The 19,521-nt window shown below is 34.5% G+C and overlaps 1 protein-coding gene across 4 annotated transcripts in view; it reads left to right on the top strand.

Moving 5' to 3' along the window:
- Positions 1-19,521, top strand: part of PTEN (phosphatase and tensin homolog) — a 108,555-nt gene that overhangs the window by 13,131 nt on the left and 75,903 nt on the right. For all 4 annotated transcript variants that reach the window (XR_004278723.1, XM_032313430.1, XM_032313428.1 and 1 more), the window contains exon 3: positions 12,983-13,067. Coding sequence is in view for 3 of the 4 variants with exons in the window: in XM_032313430.1 (XP_032169321.1) it covers positions 12,983-13,067 (85 nt within the window). In the remaining variant the exon portion in view is untranslated. The remainder of the gene's footprint in view (positions 1-12,982; positions 13,068-19,521) is intronic.

Here is a 19,521-nt window from a genome sequence, read left to right as displayed (position 1 = left end):
TTATGGAACTTCATCAGGGAACTGATTTAATATGTATTCCTTAAATATTTGCTTTAAATATTTTTCAGGTCCTCTGCTTTCTTGTACAACTCAGTTCTCGTCTTTCTGCTGTGAAGTGATTTTTCCCATTTAAAATTTTGCTTTTTCAAGCTACAATATCTGAGTTGTTTCTGTAACATAATTCCTTTTCACACCCTCCCTCCCCCACCCCAAGAACTGGTGTTGTCAGGTTGGATAGATGTCTTTAAAATTGCATATTGGGCTTAATAGGGTCTGATTAGTTTTAATCTACTTTATTTATTGATATTTTTACTGAGAAGTTTGTTATGCCAAATGATGAATATGATCAGGCATACTATTTCAGTGTAGATAGGATCTAACTTTGTGTTTAGGGCCTCTATTTTTTGTGTAAGAATCATCTTGCCAATTTAAAACTCATGTCTGATGAAAGTAGATTGTTTGACAAGCATCACTTTATAGAATTTGTTCAGGTCTGAGTGGTAGGTCATGAAGAGAATGGTGCCCTTTTGGATAAACAGATAATATGTGTGTAAATTCTGTCTCTTATAGTAAGTGAGGGAGCATGTATGTAGGTGAGATTTTTATCCAAATATTCAGTCTTTACCTGTTTTGTTTGCCTAATAGTATTTAAAGGGTGTGAGGTGTTATGAGCTCCTTTCCCTTGTTTTCATTTCTGTCCCTCCCATCTAACTGTTGGTATTTTTGTTTTTCTGTATGTTGACCTTTTTATGTTTTTAAACAGTTTTTTGGTTGACAGAGTTGTCTCCCTTTTTATCTTTCATGTTTCAGCTTAATAATTTTCGACGTTTTCGACGTTTTTCTGTATATTCTCCTTTGCATATGAAGATTCCACAACTAATTGATTAGTAATTGTGCTTTTTTCCCCCAATTGTGATAATTGGATTTATACTAAAATGATACTTGCTTTAGGAACAAGCATTTATGGGTAGCTGACTAAAACTAAAAGTACTGCCTTTTCAAACCAAGCAATGTAGACTTGCTCTCATATTTTTAGTATATTTAAATCTGCATATTACTAAAATTTAAAATATGAATTTTGGCTAGTATTTTAGTATATGTAATTTCAGAGGTTTTTTTTGATGATCCACTTATTCAAGTGATTATAAAGTTGATATAATGATAAAAATATCCTCAGTGAGAATATAAATCATGTTTTTCAGTATTAGAACCAAGGCAGTTTTCATAAAATCAGTAATATGATTCTTATTAATGTAGTAATAAATGCCAATATCTGTGCCTTAATATTTTAAAGTAGACCTGTATTTCTAGTTTATATTAGTATAAACCCTTCCAGGATTAAAATACAGCAGTTAGGCAAAACTATTTTTGCCACTTGGGAAAAAAAAAAAAAAAGCAAGTCATTTCTAGATGATGTCCTGGCTTAGATATAAAATAAAGAGATTTGGGTCTGTTATATTAAAGCCAAATATAAAATGAAGCAGCCTAGCACACACTTGTTTGGAGCTTTCTTCCATTAAAATGGTTCAAATTAGCAGTGGTTTCATTGAAAGGCAAATTTGATAGAAGTAAATTTAGAAATTTTACAGTTTTAGCTTAATTAGTAGGAAAATGAAAACCCACTTGCTGGCAATGCATTTTGTATTGAGCTTTTTTCCTTCATATTATGTATGTGTAGTAGTTTTGAACATTAGGAAATTTGTGCACGGCTGCATCTAAAAGATCAATAGAGTTGGAAATGTTGGAATCTGTTGTGTTTTTTTTGTTAATGTAGTTTACTAGTATTGAGTAAATTTGCACTAAATATTATTAGGCCTTTGTTCTCAAACTATTGATACATCCCTTATCATCTTTTTTGTCTTACCTGTTGGAATGTCTTTCTTTCTGTGAAAGTTAGTGACCTTAAAGAGCAGCCCAAACCTAGTGTTTTAGATAGTTATCTCTGGTAAATTAAATGATAAAAAGCATGGCTTTTATAATGAAATGAACTACAGAAGTACCATAAACCTAACACTGAATATAAAGATTAGAGCGTAAAAGATACACTCTTATGTACTTTAGAATAATGCTGGATTGATGTCATAATTTTAAGTTTTTTAATTTTTCATATACTTTATTATGATTTTGCTGTAGAAAATTAGGTTAGCATTTGGCTTATAGTTCAGGTATATAATGCTGACAAGTATATCTAATGCATATTGGACTGATGATCTTTCTGAAAGTTGTTCTGTAAGTTACAACCATATTTTATTTGATTTGTCATTGGTAGTCAATCTTGGATGTTTGTTAGTGGGAGCAGAACCATGGCAGGGAGGGGGCGGGGTTTACGTGTGTGTATTTTAACAGCAGCAGAGTTCTGAAACAGGAAATCTGCCTTATCGTATTCATCCAGAGAGCTAGGAAGGAGGTAATTGTTTCTTACGCTCGTTAAAACCAGTTAGTTGGGCAACTTAAATTTTAGAGATTCACAGATGTAGGTTTGAACAGTTGTAGATACATTATTTCATAACAGCTCTGAAGAGAAATTGATTAAATTTGTTGAGAGGAATAATCCCTTAGCTAATACACACAAAAATTGTACTTTGGGTTTTAGAGCATTGCTAGCATTATCAGTGACTTGATTAGATATTTTTCTGTGGTTCTGGTTTGCTTACATTTAAATAAAGTTCAGAGGGCCTTGATTATTCCTTTAAAAAGTATTTGTTTAAAACTGTAATCTCCAATTTAAACAATAGAAGAAGTTGATTCTGTGTCAGGTATTTGTCACTGGAAATTATCATTCCCTCTTTGTTAATGTGTTTATGCTCATAATTACATTCTTAGGTATTCACAGCTTAATTTTTATCTGTCAGTGGGTATTTGTCATTTTTAAAGCTATATAGGTAGCATTTCATTGGGCTAAATATCAGGCATTGCTTACTGTGCTGTGTTAGGATTATTTCCATTTTTTCCCTTTAAAAACAGCATATTGTGACTATCTTTGCATAGTTTACATTGTTTTCTTAGTGCACATTGTTAGAGTGGGGTTTCTGGAATAAAAGGTAAAACAGTTTCATAGTACTTTGTTACAGATTGCAGATTTTGTGCCAAATGAACCAGTTTATGGTATTGCTACTAAGTAGAAGAAGTACTAGCAATTCTTGATGTTACCTTTGAAGAATGTGGTATTTTCCTTCAGAAAGTAAGATCTAAGCCTGGCTCAGTTGGTAGAGCATGGGACCCTTAAACTCCGGTTTGTTAGTTCAAGCCCTGTGCTGGGCATGGAGCCTGCTTAAAACAAACGAAACTACAACAGCAACAAAAAGAACTCCACATAGTGACATCTAAACTTCTTTTCAAAGCAAAAATGTGTATAAACTCTTCAGTCAAGGCAAGTTGGTATAATGTAACAATTTTAGAGGAAGTTGTGAGGTCCTAATTGTTTGGAGGAATAGAAAGCTCCAGTAGAGCTCATAAATTACTTGGCAGTCAGTTTTCCTTTCTGGTTTGCCATTGTGGGCAGCTAATTTAGAAGTGTTAAAAGGAACCTAAAATTTATGTTAAAGTGGATTTAAGTGAATATATTGGAATTCTTTTCTTTTATAATTTGTTTATAAAAACATCATATTGAGTTGCCTTGTAATGAGACATTGAAACTAAAATTAAATAACAGGATATTTCTAGTCCATGCAACCTCAAATCATAACAGCTTCTTATTACAATTCTAATAGCCCTTTACAGTTTATAGTTTTAAAGATATTTCCAGATACCGCATTTGATCTTTGAAACAACCAATAAAGAAATTACATCAGGTGTTAGGATCATCATTTTGCAGAAAAAAGAAACAAAAATATTTGAGGCCCAGAGACTTAGTAACTTACCTGCAGTCATAGGCTTTTAAGTTGCAAAGCTGAGAATGGAACTTTGGTCTTCTATTTATTAAATGACACTATGCACAATGAATCATGGAACACTACATCAAAAACTAATGGTTTACTGTATGGTGACTAACATAACATAATAAAAATAAATAAACAAACAAACAAACGACATTATGCATGAAGTATTTTAATGCAGGCCTGGCACCTTGGGAATTTTTAAACAAATGTTCCTGTGTCCTGTGCTGTTTCTGACCACTATACTTTATTCTTAAAAATCCCCAATTTTTTTTGAGCAATATTTTTAATATTTCTGTAGTTTCCTGTATTTTTTTGAGAAATATTTTTAATATTTCTGTAGTTTAGGCTTTGGTGCTTATGCACCCTTTTCACTTTATAAAATCAGATTTTAGGCAGCATTAATTTGCTCTGTACAGGAGTATTTATATGCTTTATATGTTAGGACAAATTGTTCTCAAATAATGCAATTAGCACTTTATCAACTGGAAAAATCAGCATCTCTTTCTGCTTTCCTACCAATATGAATCTTCAATTTAGAAACCAGATACAAATATTTTACACATTTAATAGAAAAAAAGAATACCTAGTCAGAAATAAAAGATCTTGCATTAAATGAGACTCCCGTATAAGTCTATGAGTGGCAGTTGTTTAAAGCATAATTTGATTAGTGAAGTTGCTAATATGGATATAACTGTGACATACATGGAAACTCTTTGTTAATTTTAAACTTGTTAAAATTTGTTGGAAAAAAAATGTAGACCTGATGTAGCTTATGAATCAGTGGCTGAATTTTTTTTCCCCTCACCTGATCCTTAAGCATCTGTTGGTTGATAGCCCTGACAGAAAGCAGAGGAAAAGCTCCAGAAATTCCTGGAAAATAGAATTAAATGGTGCAGTCTTGGTATTTACTAACTAGCTTTCGATTCTTCTTGTCTCCTCTTGTTAGTCTGACTTTATTCCTTCATTCCTGCTGCCGATTCAGCTCAACGTCAGTTCCTCTTGTGAGCTAGGCAACTTCAGGTTTGCTCTTACTGCTTTTTGATCACTACCTCTGTAATCTACATGTCACTTTCTATTTGCCATCTGCGTTCCATGTATGTTACCGCTTCCAGTTAACTAGAATTTTTAAAATAACTTACATGTGATCTGTGGAAGTAATTTTTCTTAAAATAATTGTGGCAGAAAAAAAGGTGTTACTGGTTTGAATACTAGTACTGTATACTGATATTTTAGTTTATAACTTGTTTGGGGATAAGTATATCTATATATTATGTTGAGTAGTACTACAAAGAAACTTCAGAAGTGCTTTATTTTTAATAATTGTACTTAAAATAAGACTGTCTATATTCAGGGACACATAAAATAAGGCTTAAGGAGCTATTTTTGGTTATTCTCTATTTGAAAATTCTAGTTAAATTTGTAGTGCAAATGACATTAATTTGGGTACAAGTAAAATTTTGAGACAAGGTAAATATGAAATCTCAGCTCACATGTTTTTTTCTAAAGGCATTTTGTTAATTTGGTGTAACTTAGAATATCCTTTTAGTGTTTTAAGTCAGGATTGGATGTTAAGAACAACCAGTAAAAATTGAGTTAGCTCATATACTAGCTGCATCATTTTATAGTGTGTCAGTTTTGTTATTGGTGAAATTGACTTCTGTGGACAGGCTTTAGAACTTAATTACCATTTATTATTTTCTTTCTTGCAGTCAGCATTCTATGTTTGAGATGGGATTGTTGCAGCACTTGAATCAAGACTCTCCAACATGATATATATGATTATCAAAACTCATCAATGAATCACTTAAGATCTTGTATTTTATTGTATGTAAATTATACCTGAATTAAAACAAAACAAACTGAGCATGTTTGCTTAGAGGTGGGGTGAAAGGTCATGTACTGAACGTCGTATGTCTGTGTCTGCAGATCTGCCATAGCAATGGTAGCTGTCCCTCTGAGGGCCGACAGAAATTCCTTCTACCTCTCTGCTTACTTCATGTAGCCACTGATAACAAGGGGAAAGCAGTCTTTTGTTTTGTTCCCTTTGGGAAATTTGGGAATATTTTACATTTGTTCTGAAGTTAAATACTTAAAAGGCAAATTGCTATAGTCAAGATTTCAAAGAGTTAAGGTTTCTATTAGACTTTGATGCTCTTTAGAAGGATTAGGTTATTCAGTAAAGAGTGTCATTGGAAAAAAAAAATACCCAAATCGTTACAGTAAGCCCTAATGGTATAGGTCTGTCCCATTTGTTTAACTGATAGCTATCACTATGTTCTAGTTGTTTTCCATAGGTTAATGCATTTAATCCTTATCACAACCCTATGTGATAAGTACTTTTTTTTTAATGAAGGTAACACTTTCTTTTCTGTTTAATTTTTAATTCAAACTTTTATTTAAATTCCAGTTAGTTAGTATACAGTTAACTACATGCAGTTAATTTCTACACCTGGTTAATTTCTATACCTGAAATTAATATTATACTGTATGTTAACTAACTGGAATTTAAATAAAAGCTTGAATAAAAATTAAGCAGAGAAGAAAAGAAAATGTTACCTCCTACCAGTCCCATTTTACACAGGGAACTGAAGATGGGTAACTTGCAAAAGATGACTTAGTAAGTGAAGCTAGAGTTCAAATCCAGGCAGCTTGGCTCTTGGAGCATATGTTCTTTTTTTTTTTTTTTTTAAGATTTTATTTATTTATTTGACAGAGATCACAAGTAGGCATAGAGGCAGGCAGAGAGAGAGAGAGGAGGAAGCAGGCTCCCTGCTGAGCAGAGTGCCCATGCGGGACTCTATCCCAGGATCCTGAGATCATGACCTGAGCCGAAGGCAGCGGCTTAACCCACTGAGCCACCCAGGTGCCCGGAGCATATGTTCTTGACCATGTTGCCACATTGCCTGCGAGTAGATCACTAGATGGCAAAAATATTTGGCTTCCTGCAGTGATCTAGTTAGTATAATTCTTTATGCGCAGCATTTATAAGTAATAAGATGAGAATTTCATATGAAACACTCTCGTTATTTGAAAGTATATCCGGTAATTGCAAGTTAACACTATCCCGTATTAGAAATATATATATATAGTTTTCTCAGTTATTTTTATTTGGTTTAAATTGTCCAAAAAAGTATGTCAGAAATTTTAACATTAGGAAGCAAAAAAGTCAAATTGGACATGCATTGGTATAATTCTTGTCATAAGAAATATGTGTCTTATAATTCATTACTCAGTTTTGGAAATTCCAGTGATTCTGTATTGTCTTTTAAAAGTTTTTCAGCTTTAACATTTGATTAGTAAATTCACTTTCATTTGAACCTGCTTCCTTTGAAGCTTTTATATTTTTGTTACTGATTTGGAAATATAAGGAAATCTTAATCTTTTATGAGGCAGCATGGTATAAAAAACTGGGTTTGTACCTAACTGGTTTGAATCATAACTCAGTACTTACTGGCTGTGGAACTTAATGCAAATTACCCAGTCTTTTTGACCCTCAATTTTGTCATTCGTGAAATGGAAATATTACCTTGTAGGGTTGCTAGGATTAAATGGGAATGTATTTCCTGTAGTGTGGCACATGTTCTCTGCATCTTTCTAACTTATGATGGAGGTTAAAGTCTTGGGTAAAATCTCAAACTGTGAATAAGAAAGGTGAGGATCTATGAAAAATGAAACCTTCAGAAGACTGGATGTTTAGATTCTATGTAAAGGAAGCATTGGATTGTTGCTCTGTCAGAGACCCCCACGCCGATTCTGGCCTTTGACTCCTTATATGTCTGGTTAAATTGAACTCCCTCTCACAGCTTCCTTCAAACTAAATTCAGTCTTCTGTCCTGCCTTCTCCATACAGCTCTGTGTGTGAGCCACACTGGCCTGCTTGCTGCTTCCTAATGTTGTATGTATTTCCGCATCCCTGTTCTGTTCCCTGCCTGAAGTGTTCTGATTGCTTGTTTGTTCTTCTGTCTACTGATGTCTGACCGACTTCTTAAGGATTTTCTAACATATCACCTATTTTGTGAAGCTTTAATTATCTCTTAAAATATTTCGGTCTTATATTCAGTAGAATATAAGTCATGTGGCACCGCTGCATGTCTGTGTGTCTATCTGTCTTTCCTGACAGAGTAGGGACTTTTCCAGTGCAGTAGTCTTTGCTTACTTAGCCTCTGCTCTCACTGCCCCTTGCATGGAATGTTCACTGTGTGTTTGAATAATTAAGTGAATGAAAGGGGGCCAACTGAGTTTACTTTAATGAGTATATAACATTCCTATTTATGTATAATTAGAGACAAATGGTTTTGTTTAAATAAGGTAACCAAGTCCTTTGCAACTTTAACTCCTTTATTAGTATTCATAGTGCAAGGATACATTGGAGTTTAGTCCTGGTTAAAATGACTGCATTTCAAGGGGCATTGTATTATTGTGCTTTTCTGTAAGGCTGAAAATCATACTAGTGTCTTTACTGAAATTAAGCATTCAGTTGGAAAGTTCATTAGGAGCAGTAATTACTATTACTTTGAATAAGAAATATTTTGCTGTTGCATTGCTCAGAAAAATTCAACTTAAATTTTTTACTTATATCTATTTATAATTTTTTATGTAGGAATTCTGGATTGGTGGGAGCTGCCACTGCTTTGGGTCCCTACTGCTGCCTCATTTGTCTTCTGAGTGTTATTTTCTATATGTTGGTGCTCCCAAGACAGGGTTACAAAGTAAAGATTATTCACTTTCAGGAATTACTACTGCTGTAGGCTTGATTTGAGCCTCCAGTCTCTCTCTCTCTCTTTTTTTCCTTTCTCATGAACGGACATAATACCCAAAATATTTTGATAATTGAACATAGTTCTTTGAATGAGCTATGATTTTAGGTGGAACTACTTTCTTAGGTGAGAATAATAGATGACAGCTATTATTTGTAATGTGTGATAATCCTAGTAGTTTTGGAGTCTCCATAGTAGAAGAACCCTTTGAGATTGGGGGTGAATTTATATATTCTTAAAGTGACAAAATTGCCACATAGTAAATGCTACTTAAATCTTTTTTCATTACATATTTGTGTGTATGTATGTGTATATACATATATATATAGATAGAAATTCATCATTTTTTAAAAACTAAATACAGAGCTGAATTTAAGTCATGTGGGACAAAACAATATTTTGTCATGATACTTGGTAAATAGACCTGGAGGTAATTATAAAGCAAACAATTTTTAAAAATCTGTTACAGAAATAGTGCAGGCATTGTATCAACAACAGAAAATAAAAAACAAAAATGAGAAAAATACATATTCCCACCTCCTAGAGATGATTACTTTTAGTACCTTAGTTTATAATCTTTTTGTCTACATATGTCTATATGGGTATATATGCATTCTTATTCGATTATGGCATAATGCTGTGTATTCTCTTTTGAAGCCTTTTTTTTAGTCAGTAATGTGTGCTTTTCCATTTCAGTCATTTTTTATCCCATATAATGCCCAGATCATTTTCAAATTTCTCTGGTTGGCTCAAAAATGTTCTTTATGGCTTATTCGTCTAGAACAATATCCAGATAGCATTGTACCTATGAACTTGGCTCTTAGAATCCTTAAGTCTTTTTTTTTTATTTAAAAAAATGTTTTGGAAGATTTTTATTCATTTATTTGACAGAGAAAGGCACAGTGAGAGAGGGAACACAGCAGGTGGAGTGGGAGAGGGAGAAGCAGGCTTCCTGCTGAGCAGGAAGCCTGATGTTGGCCTCGATCCTAGGACCCTGGGACCATGATCCGAGCGGAAGGCAGAGGCTTAACGACTGAGCCACCCAGGCACCCCAGCCCTTAAGTCTTTTAAAAATAAGGGATACCCATTCCTCCCCTCCTTGCCTTTTAAAAAGACATTTGAGCAGAGACTGGGTCATATGTTTGAGACCTTTTGAATTTGTCCAGTTTATTCTCATGTCATTTAGCTTGTTTTTCTATCTCTTGTATTTAATGTAAATTAAAATTTATATCTAAATACTTGGTTGAGTCTCAGGTTGAAGATACCTTGGATATCATATGTGATGCTGTGTCCTTCATATTGTATCACACAGAAAGTTACAGGATCTCTGCTTAACTTCCTCGGTGATGCCCAAATTGACCACTGAAATTGGGTGGTGGCAGTCTTTTCTGCCCGCTGTTCAGTTACATTGGTCTCCTTACATCAGAAGGTATTTTGGGTGGTGTTGCTTTGGCTCTCTTAAGAAAAAAAAGTTCAGTTCTTCATCATCCACTAACCTGTTGGTTTAGAACCAGTTGTTGATCCTTGCCTAAATCAATAAATTTATTAGGGTTTGCAAAATATGACTTTTAAAGTTCTATTCTTTTGTGTTTATTAACACAATGTTTTTCTGTAAAGTAGATCTTTACTGTATGAAATGGTGCTATTTGGTTGTCGTGAAATACAGCACCTACAGGAAAAGTAGCATAAATACTTAATCTCCCCCTTTTTCTACTTTCAGAGTAGAGAAAGAACTGTTCTAACAGCCACTTCAAAAGGTGATAAATGAAAAATAGTTTGTTCTTTTTTTCCTTTGAGAGTCTTTATATAGACTCAAGGGTTTTAATTTTATTTAGGGTGTTTTAATTTACTACCATTTAAATTGTTTCTTTGATACTCAGTTTGTTAGAGCTTTAGGTCCTGGGATGTCCTTCATTTTAGCTCCTATATCTGTCTGATAGAGATCATTATCTCTTGAGTACCTTCCTTGTCTCCTGGCACAGAAAAATATCCCAGACTCATCTTGTACCTTCCTGCCACAGACCTGGCATCCATTGTAGTTCCAAGTTTAGTGCCTTTTAATATATTAAATACTAGAGATGCAGTCTGGGTCCATCTAGGGATTGTTTGCTGCTAAGATTGATATGCTTTTAGGCCATTTCAGTGAAAAGACCTAGAGAACATAGATTTTTATAAACATGAGTTCATATTGATATTTCTAATTAAGGTTTTTACTTGATTTCTTGATTTTATACCTATAATCATAAATCTTAAAATCATTAGTAAAATTTCATTTTTTTGTACAATATAAAGAAGAAAGCTTGAGGATATCAATACTGATAATAGTAAAAACAAACTTGCAGAAGAAGTTTAAAATTTCTTTGTAGTTCTTTTTTTTTTTTTTTTTTTTTTTAATATTTTATTGATTTGAAAGAGAATGGGCATGAGAGAGAATATGAGCACAGGGAGAAGAGAAGCAGACTCCTCTGCTAAGCAAGGAGCCCTGTGTGGGGCTCGATTCCAGGACCCTGAGATAGATGTGTAACCAGCTGAGCCACCCAGGAGCCCCTCTTTTTAGTTCTTTTTGTTCTTACAGTGCTTCCTACCAAGAAGTACAATAAACTTGCAGTAGCCAAATAACTCCTGTGAAATAAACTCTATCTCCTGGTTACCAATTTGATATTTAATTGGATTTGTTTGTTGCTGGTTTTAGTGTATGTTTTTCCCCTTTGCTACCCCTTCTCTATGAAGCAAACATGTTTATTGGTTTCTCAGTTATCATTTGTGTGTGTGCAAATGCACATGTGTGCTGAGAAGTTCAGATTCAGGCAAATTGTGTGTAAATCTTACTCATTTTATCCAAAAAGAAAATATTTTTTGTACAAAAGGTAGCACATTGTATATGCTATTGTGTGCGGTCTTTTTTCTTTTAATGAAAGGTTTTTATTTTTATTTTATTTTTTAAATTTTATTTCTTTGAGAGAGAGAGAGATGGAGACAGATAGTGAAAGAGCATGAGCAGGGCAGAGGGAGAGGGACAAACAGAGTCCTGGTTGAGCAGAGAGCCTGATGTAGGGCTCTACCCCAGGACGCTGGGATCATGACCTGAACCAAAGGCAGATGCTTAACTGACTGAGCCACCCAGGCAACCCTGGTTGTTTTTTTTTTCCCTTAAAATATTTTAGGGTCTGTCCCATCAGTGTGTGGTAAAACTATGGATAAAGCCTTTTAAAAAAATAATTTTAAAAAGCTTTTAGTAACTTGATAATTATTTTCAATTGAAAATAATACCGAAATTAACTCAATAATGTGAAAGCAGCCGAAAAGTGATGAAAAAAGATCTACAAAAAGGCACTGGATTTGGTGAATTTTGGATTGTACTTGAAGATCAAATGGGGTCCAGGAGTAGGTAGATGGAGAACTTCAGGGAGGGTGTTGAAGGGAGGCTTGGGGCAGATGAGCTTGGCTGTTTTGGAAGGTCCATCTCAGAAGAATCACGAGATTAGAGAGAGGAATAATGGTACTCGGGAAGAAATGAGGTCTGCCACTATTGACAAATGCATAGAAATGTAGATTGGTTGGTATTTTTGTTTTGTTTTGTTTTTTTAGTTTGATGCAGATTCTTCTGGAGCACAGAAGTTTGTTTTTATGCTGACTACAGTGTGTAACATAAGTAAATAGAATGGCATGCTAAATGTTGATTACCTTGATAGTGAATGAGGAAAGCTTTCTACCTTAGTTCAGTATTACTAAGTCACAAATACCAAGGACTTGGAAGAGATCATTGTGGTTGTCTCAACCTAATCTTGTGGAGTAGGAAATTGAAGCCTGGAAAGATGAAGTCATGTCCAGGTTATACAACGGGATGGCGGCATAAGCCAGGTCTTAAATCTGGCTTCCTAATTCTTAATTGTATCTACTTTTCTCTATGCTGTGGTGCCTTTTGTAACAATGAAAAATGAGAAGTTGTGTAGCTTTTTTTGTTTTTATTTTGATACTTGGTTTTTGTCCCAAGGTAACTTCAGTTCTGATTTATAGTCTGTGGTTTTTGTTTTCATGTATGTGGGCCTAAATAGTGTAAATGTGGAAGTTACTTTTTTCCTTAATTTTTATGTACTTACTTTTAATGTACTAGGTAAAGAGATTTGAAAATTATTTTGCCATATAATTATTTTGAGAATTTTTTTGGGAATTAATTTTATGTACCTGTGTTTCTTAATTACACATGATGGTTTATAGATAAATACATTTGACATCCTTTTACTAGCATAGGTATAGTGATTTTTATAATCAGCTAATGTTTTACAACATGTACATGTAGTTTGCATTGTTGTATATTTCAGATGTTTCCTTAACTTAAGTACTCAGATATTTATCCCAACATTATTGCTATGGGGTTTCCCGCAGAAAGACTTGAAGGCGTATACAGGAACAATATTGATGATGTAGTAAGGTAAGAACTCTTAATTTTCTGTTGCAAATATTGATGTATTCATGCTATATTTTCATTTAGAGAAGATTTCTAAGTCTTAGAAAATGATGTGCTTTGTGATGTGAACTCTTTTTATTATGTTGGTGCTCTATAACTGCTTTTTGTTTGTTTAATGGACCTCAATGGGATACAGCTCATTTGATAAGAACTAACCTTTGACATGGTTAGGTGTATGTAATAGGATTTCCTGCATTCCTTTTAAGGCTTCTTACCAATTTAAGTCCTGGATTCAGTTACAGTCTGGTTTTTGTCTTTTATTTCACAATTGGGGATTAGATTTAATCCTTGAGTGTATTCAGTCACTTAAATTTATTCATTCTAAGGTAGAGATAACTGATAGCATGTATTTTTTACATAGAACAGTTTATAATGGAGCATAAGTATACTAAGCATTTGAAGAAGTAATTTGGTACAGAGGATCTGGACAGGAATTGCTGGGCAAACCAAGGCCTGACTTTGTCTCTTTTATAAACTTGCATGATTTTTTAAGTGTAATTATTATCCAGCTTGAAACTGTATTTCTCAAGACTGATTTAAATAATTTTAACACATGTATAACCTAAGAGTATGTGATATGTTTTATGAGAGAAGGAATTTGTTTCTGTTGTAGTCTTAATATATTTTCTCATTTCAAAGCAAAAATATATATGTATGAAAAATTAACTGTAAACATCAGAAAATTTAATGGCTTTTAAAGTTTAAAATTTTGGATTATTTTGTTTATCTTCTTAGAGAAATCTCTTTCTTGGAGACTTTCAATTTAAATATTTGATTAGAATTAATGTTATCTTGAATGGGAGAGCACTTTGTAAAGCATTATGCAAATGTAGAATCCTTATATAATTGAGTATATGAATTGTCTGTGTCCTTATTATGAGCTAGCCATAAGTTGTTTTGTTAAGTGGTTAATTTTTAACAATTTGCTTTGAACCAATGTATATATTTACATTTTGCAGTATTGAGTTGTGTCCAGTTGGACTGTTGTTGTGTTTAAATTGTTCAGAATTTTAAAATCAGTATCAGTATCTACAAAAAGTACAGAAAAACCAGACTACTTTTTCGTAGTTTTATTACAGTTAGAGGTACATGGGGCTGTCAGAAGTACTGTTTAAGAATTTGAAAATAGGGAAATAAATGTGTCTTCTCATGGTTGGGCAGGACACAGTTGGAAGGATGCATAATATCAGATCCACGAGAACAATAGCCTGATATGGCTTAGTCAGTGATAATACACATGTACAGAAAACACAGTGGGTGATGGAAAACAGAATGACGGGTGTAAATTTTGCATCGAGAGAGATGGAGAATCTGGAAAATGAGCAGTGCATCTCCTGAAGTGCAGGAGTGTTTATTAAGCCCCCTTAGGACCTAGATGAAATACCTTGCAGGTTGATCTGTTTTATATTACTACTATATAATTCTGTATTCAACCAAGTACTACTTAACCAGATCAGATTAGTACTCATGTGGAAAAAGAGTATGAATACTATGGATAGAGGACAGGTTTTTGGGTCACTGTAAGGGCCTCCTTGTGGTGAGTTTACCTGGGGTGCTTGCTCCCTTTGCTCTCTTCTGACTGTGAATAAGTCACTGAAGCCGATTGATCATCTTTAAGTTACTGATAAAGTTCGGTTTCTGGATCAGCACATTTCATTTTCAGACCTTAGACTGATACTCTCACCAAGAAAATACTGTGCTACCAGTGCTTTGATCTTTATCTTCCAACTTTGCAACTCCTGCCTTTAAGCCACTGAATTAAGATTCACAAATTTAATTTGTGAAATAGTAACCAAAGTTGAAGTTTATTCTATCCACTTTAATGTATCTATTTTATCTAGCTTTTGTCTTTTTCAAATCTGTTATTCCTTAAAAAGATTTATGTGTATGGTTTGTTATTTAGCCAGTAGTTGCTTTAGCCAAATGATCTTGTCACCCTTTGGCAAGGGTGGTAGCCTGTAAATGACGAAGAATGATCTGCTGAGTAGAATAGCTAGGGCGTGCATGCCTGGCTTGTCTTGCCCTCCTGCTCCCCTCCAGTTTTGTGACTGGGGATATATATGGCTGTTGAGGCTTTCGTTGGCTTCCTTTGCTCACTCCACTCCACTTCTTTTATGAGAAAAAGGAGGAACAGTCACCAGGAAGGTAGCTGTAGCTTTTCCCCTATGAAGTAAAATAATTTCCAAGAAGAGGATTAACTTCTCTAAGGGATTGGCTGTCTCTAATACCTAAATGATTCATTTCCTTGATTGGTTCCCACAATATGGGAAATAGTAGTAATAAGCAGTAGTGATTTCTTTTTGGTTCAAAGATGATAAAGTGATAATGAAAAGCATGTCTTTTTATCTTCTTACAAGTTTCCTCATAAACGTATTTCCATTTGGATTTTCCTTTGCCCTATCTATTTGAATTTTTACTTCTCTAAATCCATGTTTTTTTCTATGATTTTCCCCCAAACAAGAAATATTGTTCCAGGTTCAGGTTTTGTTGGTGTTGTACATCTTTGTTCTGAGTAAAAGAAACTGAAATTGCAAATTGCCTTTATGCTTAAATTATGCAGTATTTAACTGTTTTGGGATATGGATTGTTACGGCAATGTGAAATTTTATACTTAAGGTACTCAAGTAACAAATATTTAAACTTCTCCTTTTGAGGTTACCTCCTAGGGTTAGGAATTAATGTAAAAAAATAGAAAGTGGGGGAGAAGTGAACCAAGTTGGAATTTTTTACTATCTTAACTGCAGATGTTAGGCTTAATAATCAGAATTGACATGTCAGGATAAGGACATATCAACAAAGGAAGATGAAGAGCTAACTCTTCCCAGATTGTTTTTTCTTCTTTTCCTCTTATTCCTACCTTCTCTTCCCCTCCTTTATTGCCATTAAGCTCTTGCTCTGACCAGCTGGTAATTTGAAACAATGTTTTATTCAGATAATTGATTATTCTTGGATATGTGTGGTAATCTTATCCCCCTGGGCTAATATTGAAATTACCCTAATTTATATGTTATCTGGTATACATCTAAGCAGCCTTTAACAAAATGATGCATTATGTGTTTAACCGACATAGCTTAAGAACTGTTCTGTACTTAATAAATCAGCCAAATGTAGGTTTAATAGAGGTGAACTGGCTTTCTTACTGCAGAACCTTTAATACACTACTATGCCTTGCAAATCTCCCAAGAATGAAATTCGAATATGCTGCTTTCCTTTTCCTTTTTTTCTTTTTCTTCCCCTCATTCTCCCTTCTCTCATTTCTTTTGTACTGTGTTAAAATAACATATTTCTAAAACCGTGTTTCTTGGAGCACAATTTGTGAAGTGTTGAAAATGAAAAAAGATGCATGTAACAATATTTCCCCCTAGTCTGAAATCAGTAGGAAATAATTTACTTCCCCTTTTATTGGAAAGATTTTAGATGCGGTTAGATTCCCATATTTGTCATAAGAGAAGGCTTAGAGCTGAGGTTTCTGATACATAGTGATTAAAAAAAAAAAAGACTTTATCCATTGTCTTCTATACTATCAGCTTTTTTGTTCGTGTGTGTGTGTGTGTGTGTGTGTGTATGTGTATATATATATATATTCTCCAACTTTCCTGTTTTATACATTCTTCCCAAAGAAATTTAAAATAATCTTCTCTTAATTATATGTCGATCTCTCAATCAGCCTTTTATTTATGTGTTAATGTCCGATAAAAAAGGAATTGTTTGTCTTCCCAACAATATCATTATTGGCTGTTCAGTTCCAAGAATTAAAAGAGAGTATATAGAGGAAAGTGTCACACTAATTTAGAGGAAAGAGTATTGTTTCCATTCTCCATTTCAACAACTTTTGTCTTCTCCTTTATACTGTCTTTCTTTTTCCTGCTTCCTTTTTTCTCTTTATTGTGGCAAAAATTATATAACATAAGATCAATGATTTTATTTTATTTTTTTTTAAATATTTTATTTATTTATTTGACAGAGAGTGATCACAAGCAGGCAGAGAGGCAGGCAGAGAGAGAGGAAGAAGCAGGCTCCCCGCTGAGCAGAGAGCCCGATGCAGGACTCGATCCCAGGACTCTGAGATCATGACCTGAGCCGAAGGCAGCGGTCTAACCCACTGATCCACCCAGGTGCCCAAGATCAATCATTTTAAAGTGAACAATTCACTAACATTTAGTACCTTTCCAATATTTTGTAACCACCACCTCTCTCAAGTCCCCAAACGTTTTTAATACCCCAAAAAGAAAAGCCTATGCCCATTGGCTGCCTCCCACTTCTTTTGTTAGTTTTATTTCCTTACAAATAGCAGATCCTTGATAGGTTTGACAGTGTTTATAGTATCTGCATCAATCTAGCTTTTAGGATTTTAATAATAGGTAACACTTATTTTTCATTATTTCTGTTGTATAAGCTGTTTACATGTGTCATTTTATTTAAAAATCTCTACAATTAACCTGTCCCCATTTCATATATGGTTTAAAAGAAGTTAACTTCCCCAAGTGCCATAGTGGGTAAGTAGTGAGCTGAGGGTCGAGTCTAGTCTGTGAGATTCCAAAGCTGATTGTCTCAGTAGCCATATCTATCAGAGGATGAAATGTTTTACCACATACATATGTACACCAGAATATGCCTATGTAGGCATATTCCAGAAAATTTATTTAGGATTTGAGTTTCCAGGTTGAAAAAAAGCTATAAAGTGCCAAGCACAACGAATGAAAACAGGCCAATACCAGGCAGTTATTACATAATTTCTTTAAGAATACCAGAAATAATGAGAATGTCTCAAAAGCTTTTGGGATCATTTAGGAGGGATTAGGAATATATATATGTCATCTAACTTCTCATAATCTATGAATCTAATGTAAAGATGGAAGATGGAGGACTAGCGCTTTACAAGTTCTGCATTCGGCCTAGAGTTCTGTATCCAGCCGAACCATTAGTCAAGTGCAAAAGGAGGAAAGAAAGACCTTCAAGAACAAGAAAAAAAATATATCCACCATGCAACATTTCTTAGGAAATTCCTAGACCATGTGCCCTAACAAAATAAGAGAATAAACCATCAAAATAAAGAAAGGGGCTTTAAAATTTTATTTTAAATTTTTCTTTTTCTTTTTTTTTTTGAGAGAGGGGTCAGTGAGGGGGCAGAGGGGAGAGGAAAAGTCTTAAGCAGGCTCCATGCCCAACCCAGAGACTAATGCGGTGCTCCATCTAACATCCCTGAGATCAGAACTTGAGCTGAAGAGTCAGATGTTTAACCAACTGAGCCACCCAGGTGCCACTAAACTATACCATTTTAACCATTTCTGAGTGTATACTTCAGTGGCCTTAGGTACATTCATATTGTACAGCCTAAAACTTTTTTTTTCTCCTACCACACTGAAAGGTTGTACGCATTAAATAGTAGCTCCCCCATTTTCTCTACTCTGAGCTCTTGGCAACCACTGTTCTACTTTCTGTGTCTGTGTATGTAACTAGTTATTCTGGGCACCTTATATAAGTGGAGTCATGCAATCTTTGCCTTTTTGTGACTGACTTAGCATAGCATGTGACTTCGTTTAGCATAATGTTTTCAAGGTGCACTCATGTTGTGGCCTATATTGGCCATGTTTTCTTCCCTTGTATGTATATAGCACATTCTGTTTATTCATCCATGGATGGACACTTGAGTTGCTTCTGCCTTTTGACTGCTATAAATAATGCTGATATGAACATGGGTGTACCAGTATCTGCATCTTGCTGCTTTCAGTTCGTTTGGTTGTATACCCAGAAATGGAGTGGCTGGGTCAAATAGTGATTCTGTGTTTAATTTTTTGAGGAACTACCATATTGTTTCTCCTAGCAGCCGCATCATTTTTCATTCTCAGCAGCAAGAATAAATGTTCCAGTTTCACTACATCCTTGTCAACACTTGGTATTTTCTGAGCTTTTTTTTTCCTCATTCTTTTTTTTTTAAGATTTTATTTATTTGACAGACAGAGATCACAAGTAGGCAGAGAGGCAGGCAGAGAGAGGAGGAAGCTCGATCCCAGGACCCTGGGATCATGACCTGAGCCGAAGGCAGAGGCTTTAACCCACTGAACCACCCAGGCGCCCCATTTTTTTTTTTTAATAGAGCCATCCTAATGGGTGTGAAGTGGTGTCTGTAACTTGAAGAAGTCACACATGTCAGCTACAGAAGCAGAAACCTGAGAAACTTCCTTCTCTCTATGAGCCTTGGTAACTGACCTCTCCTGCAAAGCCCCTTCCCCAAAAGCAAGAAGAAAAGGACGGGGCATAAAGCACCCTTATTTTAGCTAGACTCTTTCTAAGATTTTTCCCATTCTTTTTACTTCTGGAGTATGATAGCTGATGATTGCTTTGTTTGCTGGGAACCAGCGCTCTAGGAAATTCGTGTTAGCCACTTGGCCACTCTCATGTACCCTGGCCCTCTGTT

The sequence above is a fragment of the Mustela erminea genome, chromosome 14 (genome assembly GCF_009829155.1).
Source record: "Mustela erminea isolate mMusErm1 chromosome 14, mMusErm1.Pri, whole genome shotgun sequence".
Taxonomy (NCBI): domain Eukaryota; kingdom Metazoa; phylum Chordata; class Mammalia; order Carnivora; family Mustelidae; genus Mustela; species Mustela erminea.
This window is presented reverse-complemented; position numbering and strand designations above follow the sequence as displayed.